Source organism: Fundulus heteroclitus, chromosome 13 (assembly GCF_011125445.2).
Source record: "Fundulus heteroclitus isolate FHET01 chromosome 13, MU-UCD_Fhet_4.1, whole genome shotgun sequence".
NCBI lineage: Eukaryota > Metazoa > Chordata > Actinopteri > Cyprinodontiformes > Fundulidae > Fundulus > Fundulus heteroclitus.
Genome location: NC_046373.1, coordinates 42,372,005 through 42,392,997, shown reverse-complemented (window position 1 = coordinate 42,392,997; position 20,993 = coordinate 42,372,005). Strand labels below are relative to the sequence as shown.

Genomic DNA, 20,993 nt, shown 5'->3' with positions numbered 1-20,993 from the left:
CTGTTAGGCCAGATGTTTGAGCATAAACTGTGCCGAGTTTGTCCGGTTGAGCCAGGAAGGGCCGGATCTGAGAAGCCATTATGAGTTCATGTGTTTGGGTTTTAGCAAAGTTGCTCTTGCAGAGAATACAGGATGTAGCCAAATATTCGTATTTCATTCAGAATAACTCCCAGAAAAGACTGAAACTACATGTCTGGGTTTCTGTCTGGCATCTGATGAGCCGAACAGGGACAGCAAAGGTCCGGTTCTTTGGAGGAGCTGCAGAATCTGGGCTTTCTCTCCCCGCGGCTGCCGCCTCGTTTCTCTGCAGGAACCTTACCGCGGACGATGAGGTGGAGGTGTCTGACCATGCTGGAGTTCCTCCTGCTCCTGATGACGTACAGCCCCTCATCCTCCTCCTGCACGTCCTTCAGCACCAGGTGGCCCAAAGAGCTGAGCTCGGTCCTGTTGTGAGTCACGACCCGGCCCGGCCCGAGCAGCTGCACCTCGTAGGAGCTGTTGGTCCTGGGTTTGAAGACCACGTCCGAGTCGTTCCAGGACGACACTTCGATGTGGACGTCCTCGCCGAAGAAGGCTGTCCTGCTCTCCTCTTTGACTTGAAACGGGAGCAAACAGGAAGCTGTTAACTTTCAAAAAGACTTTTATTGTTCATTAATTATCATCCAAACCAGTAGTTTTACCTTTGGAAGATGCTGACACAACTGTGCAAGAAAAGAAAGAGGGGGAAAAAAAGAGGACAATCAACTCCTTTGTTGTGAAAACCAAACAACTTCCACATTAAACATGAAAATATAATGTAAATTCTGCCTAAAAATAGGCTTGATTACAATGTTTCACAACAAAATAAAAGCAAGCCGGGCGGAAATGAAACAGATCACAACGCAGCCGAGCTTTGTTGGAGAGCTTTTTTACTTCAATCATTAAGTTTTGGTTTTAAGAGGAAGTCTGTTGCCGACATTTGTTTATCTAAACTCCCAAAAGACGGGTTCTGTTTGTGCTTACCGGTGCAGAACACGGCGCCGAGTACCGCAGCTCCGATTGCTTTCATCTTGCTCTGCCTCTCTCTGGAAAACAGAAACAAACGCAGACAATTAACAACAAATAAAGACTTCTATAGCATTATTACTGCTCTGAAAAGAGGTTCAGAAAACACAAACTCTACTTTCTGAAATGGATTAATTAGTTTATGCAACATAAAGGTGGTTAAAGTGAATGGAAAAAAGGACCAGGAATGCTGCTACCAGCCATCAGTGTGTGCAACGAGGCTCAAGAATACCTTGGCTTGGGTCTGAATAAAAAAAGAATGGGTTCTGAGTGGCCTAGTCAAAGTCTGATCTTAAATCCGATTGACATTCCCCTATAATGTTTAGTTTGGTGAGTTATTTATCTAAATTTCTTATTTTTATCAAAATACAACAAGCTGTTAAACAGTTTTTAATTATTTTTTAATTAGTCGATGCAGTTGTTGGTTATGTCATTTATTGCTTAGTTTAATTATCATTCAGTGAATCACATTATTTATAATCATTTATTAATTTAACAAGTTAACTTATCTGGATACTGTTTGCCTCCATAGGGAGGACGGACATAGTGGCGTAGTCAAAGTCTGATATTAAATCCGTTTGACATTCCCCTATAACATTTGATTTTGTGAGTTATCTAAATTTCATATTCTTGTTAAAATACAACGAGCTGTTTATTTTTTTTATTTTTTTTTCTAATTACTTGATGCAGTTGTTACTTACATCATTTATTGCTTGGTTTAATTATCATTCAGTGAATCGCATTATTTATAATCATTTATTAATTTAACAAGTCAATTTATCTGGGTACTGTTTGTCTCCACGGGGAGGATTGTGGCCTAGTCAAAGTATGGTCTAAAATCAGGCTGAGATGCTGTAAAATTACGTAGCTGAATCGGACATTAGTGCTTAGAAACTCTCCGTTGTGGCTCAATTGAAACAATTCTGCAAAGCAGAGTGGAGCAAATCTCTTAAACGACTAAAATACTCCTATGCAGTTTATCACAAATGCTGCAGCCAAGAATGCCACAACCAGAAATCAGCTTTAGAGAGCACTTAGTCTGTGTAGGGCCAAGTTGCTCTGAATAGATGTTTTCTTTTATTAAAAGACATTTTCATTTGCTTTTTGTAAACTAGTCACCGATACTAACGTTTTACATGATGACTCAAACCATTTAAGCACGACAAAAAGCCAAAACAGACAGAAACTAAATCTGTCGGAGAGGAAAAAGGGTTTTCACAGCACAAAACATTTCAATCTGTCCTAAAGCTGGCAGGTTTAAGCTCTGCACCACGGACCGCCTGATGATGCCAAGACCCCGTGGCAACAAAATCTATAGCTTCAGTCGACGCAGAATACTTTATTAAAGCAGAGTTTATTAAAAGTCTTTAAGGCGTGGAGGTGAGGTGAACTGCGGGGCCTCCTGTCTCCTGCAGAGAGACATCCAAATCCACTCACATCACATCACTGAATGGAGAAGGATGGAGCAAAGTAACACAGCAGGAGCGCACAAGTACAGAGAAAGAATTTAAAGACGTGTCAGTTTAAAAGCAAAAGACCAACAATGAGGAAAAAAGATGGGCAGGAAGCAGCAGGGCTGAGGAACCTTTAAATTAAAGCAGAGGAGAACTTTTAATGGATAAATTATACCGGCTACTGCAGAGACTGCTGCATTTTTCTGTTTCAACTGTATTAGCATCGCTAGCAGCTAGCTAGCATGCTACAGCAGCTAGCTAGCATGCTACAGCAGCGATGAAAAAGATGCATCCGCTGCAAATCCTCCTGCTCCAGCAGAATAACTCCTAGCTGAACGCTTCAGAAAAGCTTTTTACTTATAAGAATTGGAGGCCAGAGATAAGGACTTTTGACCCCTTTTAGAGCGTAGGTGTCAAACTCCAGCTCTTTTTTTAGACGTATCTCTGCTTCAACGCAATTCAGTATATGTACAAACACAAGAACTGCGACTGGTTGCTCATTGAATTAGGAAAATGGTTTAAAATTAAATTCAAACTCAGTTTTTAAAGCTTTTTGAAAACAGGAGTAAAGAAATATTCTTGTGGCACAAAGATCTGACATTTAGAGAAGATTAAAAAGGTAATCTTGGTCTCTGCTTTAGCACACTCTGCTAATGACATTTAATTAATTAGGTCGTTAGCTGGATTCTGAGGCTGACTGCATGCTGAGGAGAACATTCGGCCTTTAGGTCAAGCTGCGTTGGACCACCTAAAAGTTGCAGGACAAATGGCTCAAAGGATTTTAGATCACCAATCTAGATCCGTTCTCCTCTTCAGCTCAGCTCACATGTTCTCTATAGGATTTAGGTCTTTGGACTTGATTGGACGTGGACAGACATGGAAGGAGGTGTTTCTGTGTCTGGGGAACCATTTCCGTTCATTAGACTGTGTGTTTTTAATTAATATACCATCGAGAGATCCAATGACGACCTTTTTCTCAGTTGTTAAATAGAGTATTTATTTTTTATTATTGCCCAACCTGCTCGCTGTGAGTCAGTTTAAGGCAAGACAAATTTATTTGTATAGCACGTCAGTACAGAGACAATGCAAAGTGCTTTACATGATTAAAACATAGGAAAATAAAACCGAATAAAAGCAAGTTGTAATAAAATGTGGAAACAAAATAAAACATGGGAAAATAGAAATTAAAAGCAAATATTAAAAACAGTTGGACTACGAAGTTGAACTAATGATGTTTCAGTCATGCTTTTAGTTTTGCTTTAAGGTTTGAATATAATTCATTATTTCTATAAGCTTTTAATTATTAAAACAGTTTAACTAGAGCAGTCGAAGGAAATTCTAAACAAATGCGTTTTTAATCTTGATTTAAAGGAACTCAGGCTTTCAGCACTTTTACAGTTTTCTGGGAGTTTGTTCCAGATCAGTGGAGCATAGGAACTAAATGCTGCTTCTCCATGTCTGCTTCTGCTTCTGGTTCTGGTTCTGGTTCTGCAGAGCAGGCTGGAGCCAGAAGACCTGAGTGGTCTGGAGGGTTGATGCCCTGATAACAAGTCTGTGATGCATTTAGGTGCTAATTCAGGGATTTATAGACTAACAGAAGGACTTCAGAACCGGGTCCATGTTCTCTACGTTCTTAGTCTTAGTGACGACGGGAGCTGCAGCGTTCTGGATTAGCTGCAGCTGTCTGATCCACTTTTTAAGCTGAATTTGGGTCGTTGTCCAGCCTTTGGGCCACAGACTAAGGGAATTGGACCTAGGCCAAGGTCAAACAAACGATATAGGCAAAAAAGCATATAGATAAAAACAGAAATCATATTGATTGATCTTGATAATTATCAACAAAAACAAAACATGTATTTTAAGTGCGGCCCTGACCATTTTATGCTGTTGCTTAGCAACCTATATTTAGATACAGAAGACAGAAACACTGAATTCAAACTCCACCGTTTATTCAACCAACTTTTTACAGAAACTGCAAGTCTTTAATAAAGAAAAAACAACACATGCTTCCTGAACTTGAACTCTATGAAGGGGGCGGGGCTTGGTTCCTGTGTCTGCGTTGTGATTGGTTGGGAGGATGTAATGATGTAATATTAACCTACATGGCTAGACTGCAAAAGGAAGGAAAACTTTTATTCTATTGAACTTTTTATTGAACCTTTTGTTTCTCTCGTTGATATACGTCTATCGACTGATATATATCGTTGTTGAATTATCGTCCAGCCCTAATAGCGTACCGCGAGCGAGCTATTTTTAGAAACGTAACGTCACGATGACGTCACATCACATGGTACGCAGTAGGGCAAACTTGCATAGTCCGCCGCTGTTTCGCTGTAAAAGAGACGTGCGTTACCCTTCGTTTTACACATAAAATGACTGGACCCCTGCATCGTGTCATAATTGTCCCCAGGGAACCATAAATCTTGGATTACTAATTAGAAATTCCTGGAATCTTGGATTTTAAAAGAGATTCAGTATAATTTAAAAACAAAAGCAGGTCTATTCCATTGAAGAGAGTTTATACCAACAATTGTGCTACCGCTCATTAAAACAACTATTTCCCACTGAATAAATCCTCTGAAATGTAACTGCTACAGTTAAATATGTATTTATTTCAACACATTTCAAACTCCTTGCTGCTCGTCCTCCCTGCACTGCTAAACCTGGAAGTATTGAGCCCAAATACTCAAGCACTAGCAGTCATGATGAAGATGTTTCAGTTTTAGACATATTATCAGGTCTTAATCAGGTCTTAAAGATACTTTAAACCCACTTCAAACCTTCACAATATCAAGAAAAAGTGAAATAAATTGCTTCTAAACTAAGTCCCCCCCATATTTCAACATTTGGTAGCTACATGCCTCACTGCAAAAACGGATATAAAAATAAGTAAAATGTTCTTAAAGTTAGAGTATTTATCCTTGATTTGAGCAGGTAAATAATATTATCTGCCAATGGAATGAGTATTTTGACCCCTAAAATAAAATAATTAGACATCCTGCACTTGAAATAAGATGATTGAGATGAATTGTTCCTATTTTAAGTGCAAAAACCTTATTTCATTGGCAAATCATCTTATTTACCTGCTCAAATCAAGGACAAATACACTAATTTCAAGAAACATTTTACTTATTTCTAGTTCTGTTTTTGCAGTGCTCTTATTTGCTGATATTTATGGACATTATTTCCCTTCACAGCGATCTTAAATGTACCACAGCCTTTTAATCAGGTTGAAAGGTGGACTTTGACTAGGCCATCTTAATTCTGGGCTTTACAGGTGCAAACACTGATGATGATCAATTGTCCGGTGCATTTAATTGTGCATGTAAATATGTCTGTATAAAGTATTTCATTCGTTAACATATTTTATTGCATTTCTAAATGCTCTTTTAAGTTTATACACATGAACTGCATACCTGTTGTTGCCTCTGTTCTTTACTCCCTGTTCTTTTTCCGTGTGTTAGGCATGCTGCGGGCCCTGAAGCACAACTTTTGTTCAGATGTTAACATGAAAATGACCAGAAAAACCTTCAGCCTTAATTCGCAGGTCCTGCCTCACATTTTCCCCTCTCAGATCTTTTAGGAGAACATGACTGTACGTCATAATAAAAAGGCACCTGCAGACCAGAGCATTTTCTGAGGGCTTACGTGTATCAAATGTTTGAAAAACACAGCTAAGGTTTTAGAGCTCAGCAAGAAATGTTTTTTAAAAAAAAAAGCCTTTTAAAAGCCCTTTTTGGAGAAGAGAGCCATTAAAAGCTGATTTCTTAAGCGTCTCCACAGAAGGAACAGGCGGATATTGTTCAGAAGGCTCTGAGTACTTTGGGGCAACACAGCAATCTTGGCTTTTTTTTCTTCTTCTTCTTCTAATCGCCGCCCTGCGAAGCAAGTTGAATTTACATTAACGTTCTGTGGAGCCATTAGCTTATTGCCCGTAAGAGCGTTCAAGCTGTGGAGCTTGAAAGGATGTAAATCTAAAGTGTGACATCTCTGACAAAGAAAACTCTTGAGTGTGACGGGGGATGACAGGCCGCTGCTGGTTCTGAAAAATAGGAAAATGTGCAAAAAGCCGAGCGATTAGACACGTACTGAGAGCGAGTCTTTGAGCAATTTTAGACAAAAAAAACGGAGAAAGCGCAGCGTAAGGGGCTGCAGAAGGCCACGGTCCAAACGGAGAGGAGAATAAAGACGGACGGTCTGCTCAAGTGGATCTGATTTAATCAACGTCCCTCACGCTGCTTCAGAGGAGCACTTCCCTCTGAAGCTGCCGGATGCTTTAACCTGCCTCCCTCCATCTGGATGGAGGTGTGATTAGCATCAGAAAGCCCTGAATCCAAACAGGGCCGTCGTCCTCCTGTCGTCCCGTTGTGAAGTGAGCAGGACGGAAAGGTGTCCTCCTCGTCCAGAGAGGCTCTGAGGTTACAGCTCTCTGTCTGACCCCGCTCCTCAGTTTAAGTGGCTCTTCATGCATCTGGATGAGGGAACGCACACAGCGCCCATCCTAATCGTGTTACAGCGTCAGCTCTCTCATCTCCCTGCTCCTCTCTGTTTCTTATCTTCCTCCTAAAAACAGCTTTATTCTCCCAAATCCCTCCTTTGGGGTTAATTATCCTCCTGAGTCCCTCAGAGGACACTCGGTCTCATGCTTTGGTTTTGCAGATGAGCCCGACTAATATTAAATATCCTCTACAGTGGATGCTTCCCTCCGCGCACTGAGCACTTTCCCTGATTGCAGCTGATCTGATTAGTCTCAGTCTCGCTAAACTATTACAATGTTGTGCCAAAAGCATCAGGGAAGGTCAGGGAAATGGTTCTATGGTTCCAGTTTTCAATGAAAAGGGGGTAAATGTGTGTTGGCTCAATATGCAGGACCTTACAAAAATAACCACACCCCTAAAAATGTTTTACAATTTGTCATTTTAGAATCATAATTTATTTTTATTAAGATGTTATGTGATGAAAAGAGACAAAGTAGTGAAAGAAAAAGTCGGCTTTGCTTTTAACATCGTTTTGAAAGGATTTGAATTCGGCTCCGTTGACTTGGATACCCCCAAATAAAATCCTGTGAAAACACTCGCCTTCAGAAATTACCTAATTAGTAAGAAGAGTCCTTAAACTCAGTACAAATGCAAATGTTCTGCTTTTTATTTTTATTTTGAAGGAACAGGGAAGATGGACAATCCTGGAGAACTGGAGTCCACAGCAGAGCTTCGCCTTCCAGCAGAACAACATTGAACATGTAGCCAGGAGCTAGATTAAAACATATATTTTTAAATAAAATATATGTTTTAGACTAAAACAAATGCATCTATGAGCACAGCCTAGTCAAAGTCCAACCCTACATCCAAGGAGAATCCATGGCAAGAAATTAAAACTGTTTTCAGACGCTTTCTAGCCCAGCGGTGGCCAAAGTGGGGCCCCGGGGCCATTTCCGGCCCCTGGATTGATTTTGTGCGGTCGTCAACTGCATTTCGACAATTATTTAACACACCAGGCTATTTATTCTTAATTTAGACCAAATTGTTACAGATAAGTTAAAATTTTCTTATAATTGAAAATGTTTGGTACAACACAAAGTACCTTTAATCTCACAGTATAAATACGACCACATCTGTTCAATGACTTTTACTCAAACGCAGACTTTAGTGCACCAAAATCGGCTTTTAATTCATTTTTTAAAATTGGCTAAATACAGCAACCATTTTGAAAAAGACTAAATTCCTGCTCCTACTGCGGAGAATAGACAAAGGAAAATTCATTCAGGTCCAAACGAATTAGCAAAGTGGACAAAAGATGCAAAACCCTTTTAAATTTTGGGTCTACAATGATTTACACGTCCCTTTTAAACATAAAATCTCACAAATTAGTATAATTAAAATAAGCCATAATCATAATTTATGGAGCTGGTATAAGTAAAACATTATAATATATATATATATATATATATATATATATATATATATATATATATATATATATATATATATATATATATATATATATATATATATATATATGGGAATGTTAGGTTGTTTTTTGGTTTTTATTTCCATTTGTTGGCCCTTGAGTACGTTTTTAATGTGACTATTCAGCCCAGGGGATGAAAAGTTTTGACACCCTTGCTTGACCCAGTCTGACTGAGCTTGATCTATTTTGTAAAGACCTGGTGGAAAACCTTCAGTCTAGATGATCAAAGCTGACAGAACGCTGGGAGGCCATGAAAGGTGGTTCTACAAGGGAGTAGAACTGAGAGTGGAGCTTTAATTCAAACACACAAGGACATAAAAAATTAAAAACCACGATTCACCGCCCTTACAGTTCAGTTATGACCCAGTTTGCATCATTCTCTCATCTCAAATCATGGGATGTGAATACTTTTGCACCCCCACAGAGCCATTCCCTCCTTCGCCTCCATTCCCAGCCTCATTTTCTCTGTGCGAGCCGCTCATCCGGGAGCAGCTGCTCCTGCAGCTCAGGGTGTGTCGTGACCAGCATGGACGTGGACTGGAGATGGAGGATGGAGGAAATGGGAGCGGAAGAGAGGAGGAGGGCATGAATGAAGAATGCAAGGTTGCATTTTTGTTTATGTTCAGAGGGTAAAGCATGCTCCCTCTCCTCCTCTTCCTCCTCCTCCTCCTCCTCCTACTCAGGTTTTCAGGTCCTTAAGAGACACATGCTGGATGAAAGTTTGCACACATGCAGCACAAATAGATCATCAGACACAACCGAATCTGTATGATCAAATTTCCCCTTAATCTGCAAACATAATCAGTTTATTATTATTATTATTTCAATTCATAGTGAAAAGACAATCAGTCAACCATCCTGGTTTATATTTAGCCCAAAATGACTGATCGACGTGACAAATAAGCATCTTAGTCAGCAGATTTAATGTGTGCCGTAGTGCATTGCGTAACCCTTTCCAGCAGGGTGGACCAGAAAACCCCCCAGATGGAGGCTGGGTATATCCCAAATATACATGATAACCCACCGCCTCATTGGAGCCATGCGTGGGGGGAAAAAACACCCACTACCCCTCAGATTTACTGCATTTTAACAGCAAACAGGATAATTAACATGAGCTTAATTGAAAGAAAAAAAAAAGAGACAAGTTAATTAAACGAGGTTCTGTGTGAGGACTGCGTTGATTCATGCATTAGTTGTGTGCATTTATTTTCTGTCTATTTCTATATTTCTCAAGCATTCATGCCTTAATTGATTTTTTTTTCTTTCTTCCTGATAGATCTCCAGAAATGATGCTGCTGCTGCTCACACGCCCTGAATCCCCCCCGCATGGAGCCGCTCAGCGGCAGCAAATAGTCCAAAAGCGGCGCAGAAAAGCTGCAGGATTTTAACCCGTCGGAGACTAAATCTACGGCTGGAACATGAATTCATAAACAGATGAGGCTAATTACCTTTAGAAAAGCCTGGATCCGGTCGTCAGAGGGCTGGGAGGGGCTCAGCAATGATGGAAAACGCGTTTTTTTTTTTACCTCCTCTCTTTACTTCATGGATGTCCGCCCCACCTCCCCCACAACACGGCACACTTCCACCGAGAGAGGAGGAGGAGGAGGAGGGGGGGTCGGGAAGGAGATGAAGATTTCGGCTGCTGTCGGCTCTGTGGGGGCTTCCAGCTCGGCGGCGATCGGGAAACTTCGGCAGGACTCGTGGCTTAGAAGAAGCTGCGCGGTTCAGCCTCCGGCCACCATTACAGGTTTCTCAGGGGGAATCCTGCTCTAAGTCCTAAGTCAAGGCAATTTATTCAGCCCTTAAAAGCCAAAAAAATTGACATATCATGACATAAAGTAGAGAAATATATCCTTTTAAATTGTATAAAGTGGCCAAAACTGTGCCTCCTGTAGTGAATGTTGATTTTTTTTAACTGTGTAGTAACAGCATCCTGCCACTAGGTGTCAGTTTTCCCACGACACATTAAAACAACCCAGAAATGTCCAAAAAATGTATTTAAAGTTTAAAGTGTAACTCACCCCAATATAGACTTTTTTGCAGATAAATTTTATAAACTGAGCCTAAGGTGCTACTTTTATTTTACTGTGCATTTTTTACATTTCTATATGACCTGAAATAAAAATTCTGAAATCAAAAGTATTTATTCAAGTGTAAGCGGCTGTTTTAATGACGTCATGATGCCAAAGTGGCCCCATATAGAAATTAGTCTGACAGCCCTGCACTATAACCTCATTAATCTTAATTACTGAACTACTTTTCATAGCAGTAAATCATAAATCTTTCCAAAAGACGCCTTTTCACCTGTTTGAGGAATAATCCATCTTGTTTGCCATCAAGAGGCTTAATGATGCAGACTAGTACCAAGGTGATTATAAATAATTAATAATGACCAGAGAATAAATGTAGCTGAAGAAATGTTTTATGTGAAGCTGATCAGATTATGTAGGAACAATAATAAACTATTAAAGTCCAAAGAACTGGTACAATAAAAATATATATATATATAAATCTGCACAGGATATAATTAAGTGTTGGCCTAAATGTAAATATAAAACAATATAAATAATGATGATGGTGCACAGTGACCCGGTCATTGGTTGTGGGTTCCAATCCAAGTCTGGGCGTTTCCATGAAGCATCAAACTTACTTGTTGGCAGAGAGGAAAACAACGAAGTGAAGAGAGAACCCTGAACCCAGAAACTATGTGACCGGAGCGGACGTGTGAGACGTTAACAGAACTTTTTGTTTTTATCTCTTCCAGACTTTTGACTAAATCAGAGCAAACCGAGATGATCTGATGAGGAGCATCTTCCGCTTTGACTTCTGATAACGTCCAGCTTCCAAACCCAAACCCTGCAGAACACGGATCCTCACAGACGATAAGATGTTAACGAAGGGCGATAAGAGCGTCGCCTCTCCTCTGCGGGGCTCGTTTTCAGGCTCAGGACCTTTTCTGACCCGATAAAATCTGCAGCGCGGATAAAAAGAGCGTCAGACAAAGAGACGCTTTGGCAGTTTAGCTCTGAAGTGGATAAACGTCACAGAAAAAGAAACCAGAATGATGAAGCTACGCGTCTCCAGCTGGGATATATTTTACTTTTATGGTCAAGATTCTGTTTTAATAAAAACAACAAACAGATTTTTACATCAGAGGAAAAAGGAATAAAAGGAATAAAAGGCTGATGGTTAGACGAATAAATGGCACAAAGAAAACCAATAAATCAGAGTTCTTCCTCTGAAGTTTAACAGATTATTTCCTGAATTTATCAACTAAGCTTTTGCTTTTTATTTCCTTGAACATGATACATTCTTTCAATTCAAACTGAAATCTGTAGTTTATAAAAGAGTTTGGGATATTTTAAACGATCCAAACAGATTAAAAAAGTCAGTAAGTGGTGAACTTGGCACTGAATTTGCTCATTTTCTTCCTCTTTACTTTAATTTTCTCCCAATTTCTTCCCCTCAGGCGTCCTCCTCCTCCTCCTCTTCCTCCCTGAAGTGGCCCTCCTCCTCCTCCTCGGCCGTGGCGTCCTGGTACTGCTGGTACTCGGACACCAGGTCGTTCATGTTGCTCTCGGCCTCGGTGAACTCCATCTCGTCCATGCCCTCGCCCGTGTACCAGTGCAGGAAGACCTTGCGGCGGAACATGGCGGTGCCGCGCGGCGGGATGTCGCACACCGCCGTCTTCACGTTGTTGGGGATCCACTCCACGAAGTAGCTGCTGCTCTTGTTCTGCACGTGCAGCATCTGCTCGTCCACCTCCTTCATGGACATGCGGTGTTCTCCACCAGCTGGTGGACGGAGAGCGTGGCGTTGTACGGCTCCACCACCGTGTCGGACACCTGGGGGACACGGAGACGCGGTCAGGACCGTTCAGGCTACCGGACCGGGTCTGGTCTTCTAAAGGCCGTCTGCAGGTTTTAATGTTTTAGTTGTAGCTTTTCTCAGCTTGTTTATGAGAATCTGAGCGCCTGGGAGCAAAGAAACTAATTTGGTTTATCTGTTGTGCAGAATAGAAGAGTCCTTTAAAATAGTTTTTAATGCATTAAAAAGTTTAAATCATTATCACAACTCTTCCTCTTTAAAATAAAAAGAGGGTAAAGCCAAAAAACCTGTTGCACTAGAATAATTCTGAGGAAAATACGTTTTACAATTAATACAGAAACACTGAGGCTGGAGTTTAGAAGCCTTCAGATAAATTCACATCAGTCCAGTATTTTCATCATCCTCTGAAACAATACTTAAATTTTTTGGTTTCTCTCTTAATTTGACAAAAATATGCACATTTTAAAGACTTAAGCATCTACCTCAATAATTAATGTACAGTAGGAGTTTTAATTTTCCTTTCTCCTTATCATTAATGTCTTTTTTGCTGTTATTTACATATTGCTTTAACAAGAGCTGTTTTGCTCAATCTAAGATCTTTTTTATATTGTTTCTGAGCCCAGGTGAGGCTATTTGCTGCAACTGAGGTAAAATTATTTAGCTGTTTTCTGATTTAAGGAGCTCAGAGAAGCAGGAAAGTGTTTTAAACTGAACAGGGCCCCATTCTTCGTACGTTGCTTAAAACATCCAAGATGATTTGATCCGGCTAATCCTGATCAGGCTAATTGGGTTCTTGGAACACATCTGTTGTTTATGATTAGTATGGCTGGATTGATTTATCTGAGATAACCACTATGGAGATAACTGCGCGTTCATGAGTTTGTTTAAAAGGGGAAATGTATCGATAGTAGAAACAATGATCAGCAGCGCTGCTATTGGCTGTTCAGCATGGCCAAAGAACGCCCACAGTTTTTATCCCAAGCAGAACAAGAGCTTTTAATGGAAGGTTATGCTGAATTTGAGTCATTAATTAAAACACCTCAAAGTCTGCTAAAGCCAGGAGAGAGGGCTGGCAAAAAGCAGCAGACAAATTAATTTGTAAATACTGTCCATGGTAGATGTTTCTATCACTTTCTACAGTATGTAATTTTGCATTTTAATAATTTCATATTTACTTTGTTTTTTATGTCAGAGCCTCCACAGGACCCACTAGAACATGGGGACAAGTAAAAGTGAAATACAAGAATATTCTACAAAATGGTAGCCTTTAATTTTTACGCTTTATTTTAAAAAGGCACTTGTTATGTCAAGAGATCCAAATTTCAGTGTCATTCCTTAGACACTGGAAGTAAAGGACACGTGCAAACTTGGAATCTTAACAAAAAATTTCTTAATCAAAAAAAAATTAAGTTCTTCCTTTTCCAAGTCATCCACAGTTTACACGGTAAAACTGTATTGCTCCGTGTCTAAATAATCCATCCATAGTTTTTTTCTAATACAATATACGGCTCGACAGGAAGCAAGCCTTTCAAAGTAAAACTAAACTTCACAATAAAATACCCTGAAAAAATCTTCTTACTGAATATGATAAAAATAAAAAGCAAACCATCATACAAATAACTTAAATATTTTAGATTTATGGCTCTAACATCATGTTTTCTTCTTTAAAAGCCACTGTTAATTGATGTGCTTGTCTGTTTATAACAGGCACCAAGAAAAATCTCTCTATAATTACACTGTCGCGCTGCGCTAAAGGATCCTGTCTATTGCGCAATACGCGATTAATTCGAAAAGCTCTAAAATTATTCTTGCACCTTCCGCAACAGGTTGCTGTCGTAAAAATGGACATGGCTACGACAGACTTCCCTATCTCCTCCGCTTATAAAGCTGCGATCTAATCCTGTTTACATGAAATAAGCCTGTTAGCGAGCAGGTTTAAGCTGGCGCACATGTTGCTATGACAACAAGTCCAGGATGACTTTCGAAGAACCAAACGATCCAAGATCATGCCAAATCGTCAACAATCAAATCCAGCTAACTGAGTTAGCGACGTACGAAGAACGGACCCCTGGACTTTGGGTCGACGTGATGTTAACCCTTTCATCACGTGATGACATGATAGATGGATAGATGGATGGATGGATGGATGGATGGATGGGTGATGTTAATCCCTAAAAAGTTAAAACGACCCTCAAGACTCCATAAGTGCAAGAGAAACTTTACAGAAGTCAACTTGACAAATGTATATTTAGTTCAGTCAATATTATTATTAACATAGAGAGCATAAAGTGACAGGCTCATAAATAATGATCCAATTATTCAACAGCCCGTCAGGGAAAAATAACCAGATTGATTTTATTTGATACACTGCTGATGGAAAATAAAAAAAACTAGACAATCAGCTAAGAGAAAGTTTCATGTGAGAACCCCATTAGTGTAGATGAGAGGGGCGGCCTCGGCGTTACCTTAGGCGAGGGCAACACGCTGAAGGTGTTCATGATGCGGTCGGGGTACTCCTCTCTGATCTTACTGATGAGCAGCGTCCCCATGCCGGAGCCAGTGCCTCCTCCCAGAAAGAGGGTGAGCTGGAAGCCCTGCAGGCACTCGCAGCTCTCTGCCTCCTTCCTCACCACGTCCAGCACCGAGTCCACCAGCTCCGCTCCCTCCGTGTAGTGACCCTTGGCCCAGTTGTTCCCAGCTCCACTCTGACCTGACAGAGAGTTAAGATCAGCTTCTTATTAGGAAAAGCTAGATGTGTGGAAACAACCTTTAAAAATAAAAGCATGAACCTTGAATTGGTGCAAAGGAACCCAGAAAAACCACCTAGGACAAATATGGAGTCATACAATCATAATCTAGAAGACAAAAACGCTCCTCTTTAAAACATTTTAAACTTTTTAAATCAAGATCCAATGCCTGAACTGAAATAAAAAATGACCCATTTGTCTAAGTCTCTCTTCAAGTTCGGTCGTGTTTTTTCTCTCCTCTCCAACTCCTCACCCACCGCCCCCCCCTCTCCTGCTTCTGCCGCTATGTTTTGTCTTTATGAGCACTTTCTTCATATCAACCGAACTCTGAAAACCATGAATCTGATAAGCTGGCCTCTCAATGCTATTGATCAAATTTCTTCGACGGGTAGGCAACGAAAGGGGGACCCGTCCGGTCCTGATTGACTCATTTCGTGGGATACACCCATATTTCTGGATGGAAAACAGTGTCTTTCAACTTTGTCATCCCTGGACGTTTGAAATGTTTCCATGTTTGGATTCAGGATACTTGGATTTCTACTTATTGGATTTGGTGGATTTTTGATGCATCAGCAAATACACCGGATGTCGGTAGCTATTTGGCCTTGATCAGGCTGCCGGCTGCATGACAGTTCTGGAAGGTGGAGGAGCAGAGCCGAAAAGCCGGATGTTCTGGAATGCAGAACTCAAAGGGGTGATGGGATAAAATCTTGATGTGAAAAGCAGAAAAGCCCAACAATTTAGAATATTGGATTTGCTATTTGGAGCCTGCAAAGACTGAAAGCTGACGGGAAAGTCAGAGCAGCTTGTCCTCATAACAAATAAAGTATTTGGATTATGCCTTCTCTATCAATGAGCTCAGAACTCTCCCCTGCTCCCTCCTCCACCGCCGACACCTGCGGATGCTTTCTGAACTGTTGGCCGGCTGATAACATGTGAATCTTCACGGAGATATAAACACTTTCACCCAAACAGTCACTCATAACTGATGCTCATATAAACTGATGAACTTACATGCGACTAGTCTCAAATGTTTACCTTCTGCTATATGTGTCTCGTTATATTTGTGGTTCTCATGCATGAGGTTTTTTTCCCCAGATATCTCACACTGTATCATGAGAGGAGAGGGTGTGATACATCTGTCTGTTTTTTTCCTCTCCTTAACTATCGTGGCATCTATCTTTCCACAGATTCTATGGCAGCGCCCTGTGGGCACCGTGGCCTCAGTAAATCGTCTCCAACTTAAATGTTAGATGTATGTGATGGCGGTTGTACTGAAACAGAAATTTCCCTCTGGGATTATAAAAGTATTTCTGATTCTGATTAACAACCGCCAGCATTAATAATTACCAAAGACAAAGTTGTCAGGTCTGAAGATTTGGCCAAAGGGTCCTGATCGGACGGAGTCCATGGTTCCTGGTTCCAGGTCAAAGAGGATGGCTCTGGGAACGTACTTCCCACCTGAAACACATGCAAAGAGGTTGAAAATATGATTAATGATGCATGTTTCAATACTTTAACAATTAAAAAAAGCAGGAAGGAAGAAAGTATGATTTGAACGGACATGTTTAGACATGGAGATTTCCTGAGGAACAGCACAGTTTGGCCCAGAAGAGGACTCACTTTATGAATTTTGCTTTGTTACGTTTATGTTAAAAACATATTTGAAATATGATTTTAACCAACAGTATAAATCAATGATAACGTAAAAAACCGGCGGGGAAAAAAAAAAATCACATTTTATTTAACAACTAATGAAAGTGCTTGTGATCCAAACTGGTGTAATACCACACATCACCACAAGATGTCATCAAATTTAAAGAATCTCCATTTAAATGCCAACCATGAAGCCAAAAGGCATTTCAAGTATTTTATGCATATTCTACTTTTGTATAGTTTCATAGAGTCTTCCTTTTAGATTCCCTTATCAATTTTATTCACACAATTATTTTCTTTGCTCTTAATGGCCATCGGGTATGCTCTATAAAGCAATAGTATGTTAATTTAACACAAAAATTAATGGTTAGAAAGTAGTTAAATAATAAACGATTTGAGGGGGGTGGGGTGGAAAACTTATTTACATAAAAATGTGTGCGAAAAATAAAAACACTTACTTATTCAATACTGTAAAACTCATACTTATTTAATGTCTTTACTCAGCTTGGATTGTGAGACAAAGACAAAATGTATCTCTACACTGATATTTTTTATTGTTTACAGAATGAAAACCAAATTCATTAAGGATATATTTGACCCTTAAGATGAATCTCGTGTATAATTCATAAACTTATTAACTTCCTGCCAATGCGGACCATATGAATACTGTATGTAGGTAAAAGCTGCAGTGACACAGTTTTCCCACAAGAGAGCCTCATATCACACATCAACCTGAGTTTGGATTATAAATAAAAAAATAAATAAATAAAAATAATAAAATAAAAATAAACCCACAGAACCAGGAAGAACTGACCAGTAGCTTCATTGTAATAAACGCTAATCCGGTCCAGCTGCTGGTCGCTGTCTCCATGGTAGGTTCCTGTTGGGTCGATGCCGTGCTCATCACTGATCACCTCCCAGAACTAAAGACAGACAGACAGACAGACAGACAGACAGACAGACAGACAGACAGACAGAGAGACGCATCACTGCAGAGCTCAGCCCACACAGAGCACGGCCAAAAACACATCTGGACCATTTCTGCAGATTTATCTGATTAAATCTGGTGAAGTCAGGGTCCCTGTGCTGTTCTAAAGCTCTCAGTTAAATCCTATTTAAGTAAGAAAAATCAAACTGTTCTGAGGTTAATTACATAGTGGCGTCACAAGACCACCTGAGCACCAAACGGGTCTGTAGGAGCAGTGTTTCTTTGAATGTGTGAAAAGCAGGTTCTGTTCAGACGCTTTCTGTAGCTGGAACTGGTGTCACTTTTATTAAAAAGGTCAAGCTGCAAACAGCTCGCTTTAAAGCTCTGACATCTTTCATTTAAAGAGTCTTAAAATCACAGGGAGCGCTCACTTTGATCCAAATCCCAGCAGGAGGCAGAAGATGACACCTTAACCTGAAAATAACTCATGTTCATTAAATAATTGTGGAATGATTAAATATAAAGATGACTTCTTTAAATTGTCTGTTTTTAATTCTTAATTTTAAAGTTGTAACAAAGTAATCTATATGGTGCTATTTGTATGAGGTGTTTTACATGTAATTTAACTTTTTTATTTCTGCCAGATCTCCCTTCAAAAATTAATCTCAATGGTGACTTTCCGGGTTAAATAAAGGTTTAATAAAAAAAAAACACGAAAAAAAACCGATTGATCTTTAAAGCCTTCAGTGTTTGTCGAAGCCCAACTTTGAAGACATGCCCTCCAGTTCTGGCAGCGTCGATGCTAACCAATTTACCAGCTCAGAGCGCTAATTGGTCCAAACTGACTGACTCAACTAGTAAAAAAAAGGTTTTGCAGAAGGAAATGTGGGATGGGAAACGACTCTGGAACTCTGATTGGTTCTAATGAAAGCTGAAGGGATCAGCAGAGCTTTGCTCTCTCTCTCCTGAGATGCTCATGACAGACTCAGTTAGGGACACAGAGGTGAGCTTAATCTGAACTATGGGCTTTCTTAGGTAAAGAGGGCAAAATAACTACACGAAAAGTGTACAGTATTGGAATAATTTAAGTTTATGAAAATGAAAGACCTCTGCTTTTAGTCTTCAAAGTTCAGATAAGAACAAAAACAAACCAATGGTGTTTGTTCATCTCGGATTCAAGAACCTTACCTGACATTAAATTTATTACATTGAGCTTCAGATTGTTTGTATACTTTAATTAGACTCAACAGAGCTTCTCAAAACTAGAGAAAAAATAGAAGTCTAGCTTTCTTCAACTACTTAAAAAAGGTAAAAAGCCATGTAACATGCTTGTAAAAAAGGACCAAAAACCGTCGGCTCATGATAAAATAAGGTTATATACACCAAGGCTTCATCTTGATAGTGCTTTGATGGCCCTTTTTGTGCTGAAAGATAATTTGCTCTTGGGTGCGATTAACAAACAGAAACAGACGTGGCGCCATTAAGCGACAGTATTGGAGAACTATCATAATGCAGGTTTTCTTAATTAATAAATCAAAATTAAATAATGCTAAACCGAGCCTGACCCTCTGCAATGCCTGACAGTAAAGCAGCAGCTCGGCGTGATTGAAGATCAACGTTATTAATTAAGTAAATTGATCTACAGCAACTTTAAGAGCCTCATATCAGAACATTTGCTCATATCAGTCAACTCTGTTAAGTGAACACTAACGTTCCTACTGTATTCCCAGCAACATTCCAGTCTTTTCCCTCGTGGAATTATATATTTTTTGTTTTTCAATGGATCATGGAATTATCTTCATTGTTTCTACTGGAGATGCTAATAGCCATTAGCCGCCGTTAACCCTCATTGCGTATGCGCAATAAGTTTGTCTGTTTAAGTCATAAATAAACATGAAAGGCTTTATTTACTAACCAATTAAGCAAAAACAAAAGCATAAAACACTATACAATAATCTTTCATGACAACTTTGTATGCAACCAGTAAGCTACTGTGAATAAATAAATAAAAAGTCAAATAACATAGCTATGCACCTTTAATGCATTTTAATAACATAAACTGATAGAGTGGAGGGGATTTTGGCTGGATGGTGTTGGGACAGTAGATTCAGAGTTAATCCACTGGGAAAGATTCATGGCCGCTGCCTCGCTAAATCTGCTGTAAATACACTTGTTACAGATCAGGGTCTCTGATTCAGGCCATATGCTGCAGCCGCACCTGATCCTGCAGCAAAAAAAAAACTCAGAGAAATGAGGCTTTAATACGGCCTTTATTGATATATGCCATTTATTATTTCTCAGATTTACTCAACTTTTACATTGTTTTTGATGTGCAACCCATAGATGTTTTCAGAACAGATTATAGGCATCCATGCAGAGATTTCTGGATCTTTTGGGTCCTGAATCTCTGCATCTGACAAACTGAGGCGGAATGCCGCCTTTTAAACGTCCTCCTCTGTCTTTCAGAGCAGACACTGGACTTATCGTCTGCTATGGTCTTGTCCTCTGCCTCAGCAACTTTCTGCTCCTTTCAGCCTCTTATGTCGGCTTTTTCTCCCTCACTTCAGTGACAAAGACTCACCAATAAGCCAAGGGAGGACAGCAGCTGCTCCAGTCTGACCTCGTTAATAATCACTCCATCACTTCTGTTCATGTCTCCAGCTTTTTAAATGCCACTAGTTTTAAATGTGAATTATACTCCATTGATATGCACAAAATCAGAGGAGGCCACTGGAACTTTAAAATTTCCAAAATTGTCCAAGTTATTTAGATAAATTTATTTTTATAAAAAGGATAAAGTTACAATTTAAATACATTTATGGTTTAATCTAGTTTTACCAGACTTCTGTGCAACTTGTGGTACTTTGATAATGCAAAAAGCTTCTTACTCCAACGTTATTTATTGTACCTCTGTTTTAATGTCACTTAGAAATAAGACAGTTTAACTGTCATTTGGACAAATGCCTCCAGTTTTAAAATAGGAAACCTTTTAGTAAACTAACTGGATTCAAACAAAAGCTATTTCATAAAACATTAAAACTTAATAAATATTATATTATCAAGTGATTCATTACACATTTTCTATTTCTATAGAATTTTACAGAAACTAGACTAAAACAGTAATTTCAGAAACTTTTTAGTATATCAAAACAAAACATAAATAAAATCTAATCCAGCCTTTTTCTTTTTCTTTACTTTTTCCTACCTTTGCACCAATCTGGTTACCGCACTGGCCCGCCTGAATGTGCACTATCTCCCTCATGGTTAATGTTAATGAGTGATGAAGACGAACTACAAATAAAGTGCAGGCCTACTGAGAGGGAATGGGAAACAAATCTCCGCTCTGACTGGCTGCGGTCCTTTAATGCG

General features: G+C 39.6%; 2 protein-coding genes across 3 annotated transcripts in view; both read right to left on the bottom strand.

The window, feature by feature from the left end:
* The window catches only part of LOC105925031, a 34,249-nt gene extending 24,194 nt beyond the window's left edge, over window positions 1–10,055 (bottom strand). The window contains exons 1-4 of the mRNA XM_036145846.1: window positions 9,914–10,055; window positions 1,003–1,064; window positions 681–701; window positions 320–595 (exon numbers count right to left, since the gene is read on the bottom strand). Coding sequence (XP_036001739.1) covers window positions 320–595; window positions 681–701; window positions 1,003–1,048 — 343 coding nt within the window. The 5' untranslated portion in view covers window positions 1,049–1,064; window positions 9,914–10,055. The remainder of the gene's footprint in view (window positions 1–319; window positions 596–680; window positions 702–1,002; window positions 1,065–9,913) is intronic.
* Window positions 10,056–12,128: 2,073 nt separating this feature from the next.
* On the bottom strand, window positions 12,129–20,929 carry LOC105925137 (tubulin beta chain-like). 2 transcript variants are annotated; one of them, XM_036145844.1, is made up of 5 exons: window positions 20,830–20,929; window positions 17,511–17,619; window positions 16,391–16,501; window positions 14,759–15,003; window positions 12,129–12,310 (listed from the first exon to the last, which is right to left on the bottom strand). In XM_036145844.1, the coding sequence occupies exons 1-5, from the start codon at window positions 20,884–20,886 to the stop codon at window positions 12,233–12,235; spliced, it is 600 nt and encodes a 199-aa protein (XP_036001737.1). In that variant the 5' UTR covers window positions 20,887–20,929; the 3' UTR covers window positions 12,129–12,232. The 2 variants fall into 2 exon arrangements, with proteins under 2 accessions (XP_036001737.1, XP_036001738.1); XM_036145845.1 differs by having other exon boundaries at window positions 12,238–12,439.
* Between the last annotated feature and the right edge of the window lie 64 nt (window positions 20,930–20,993).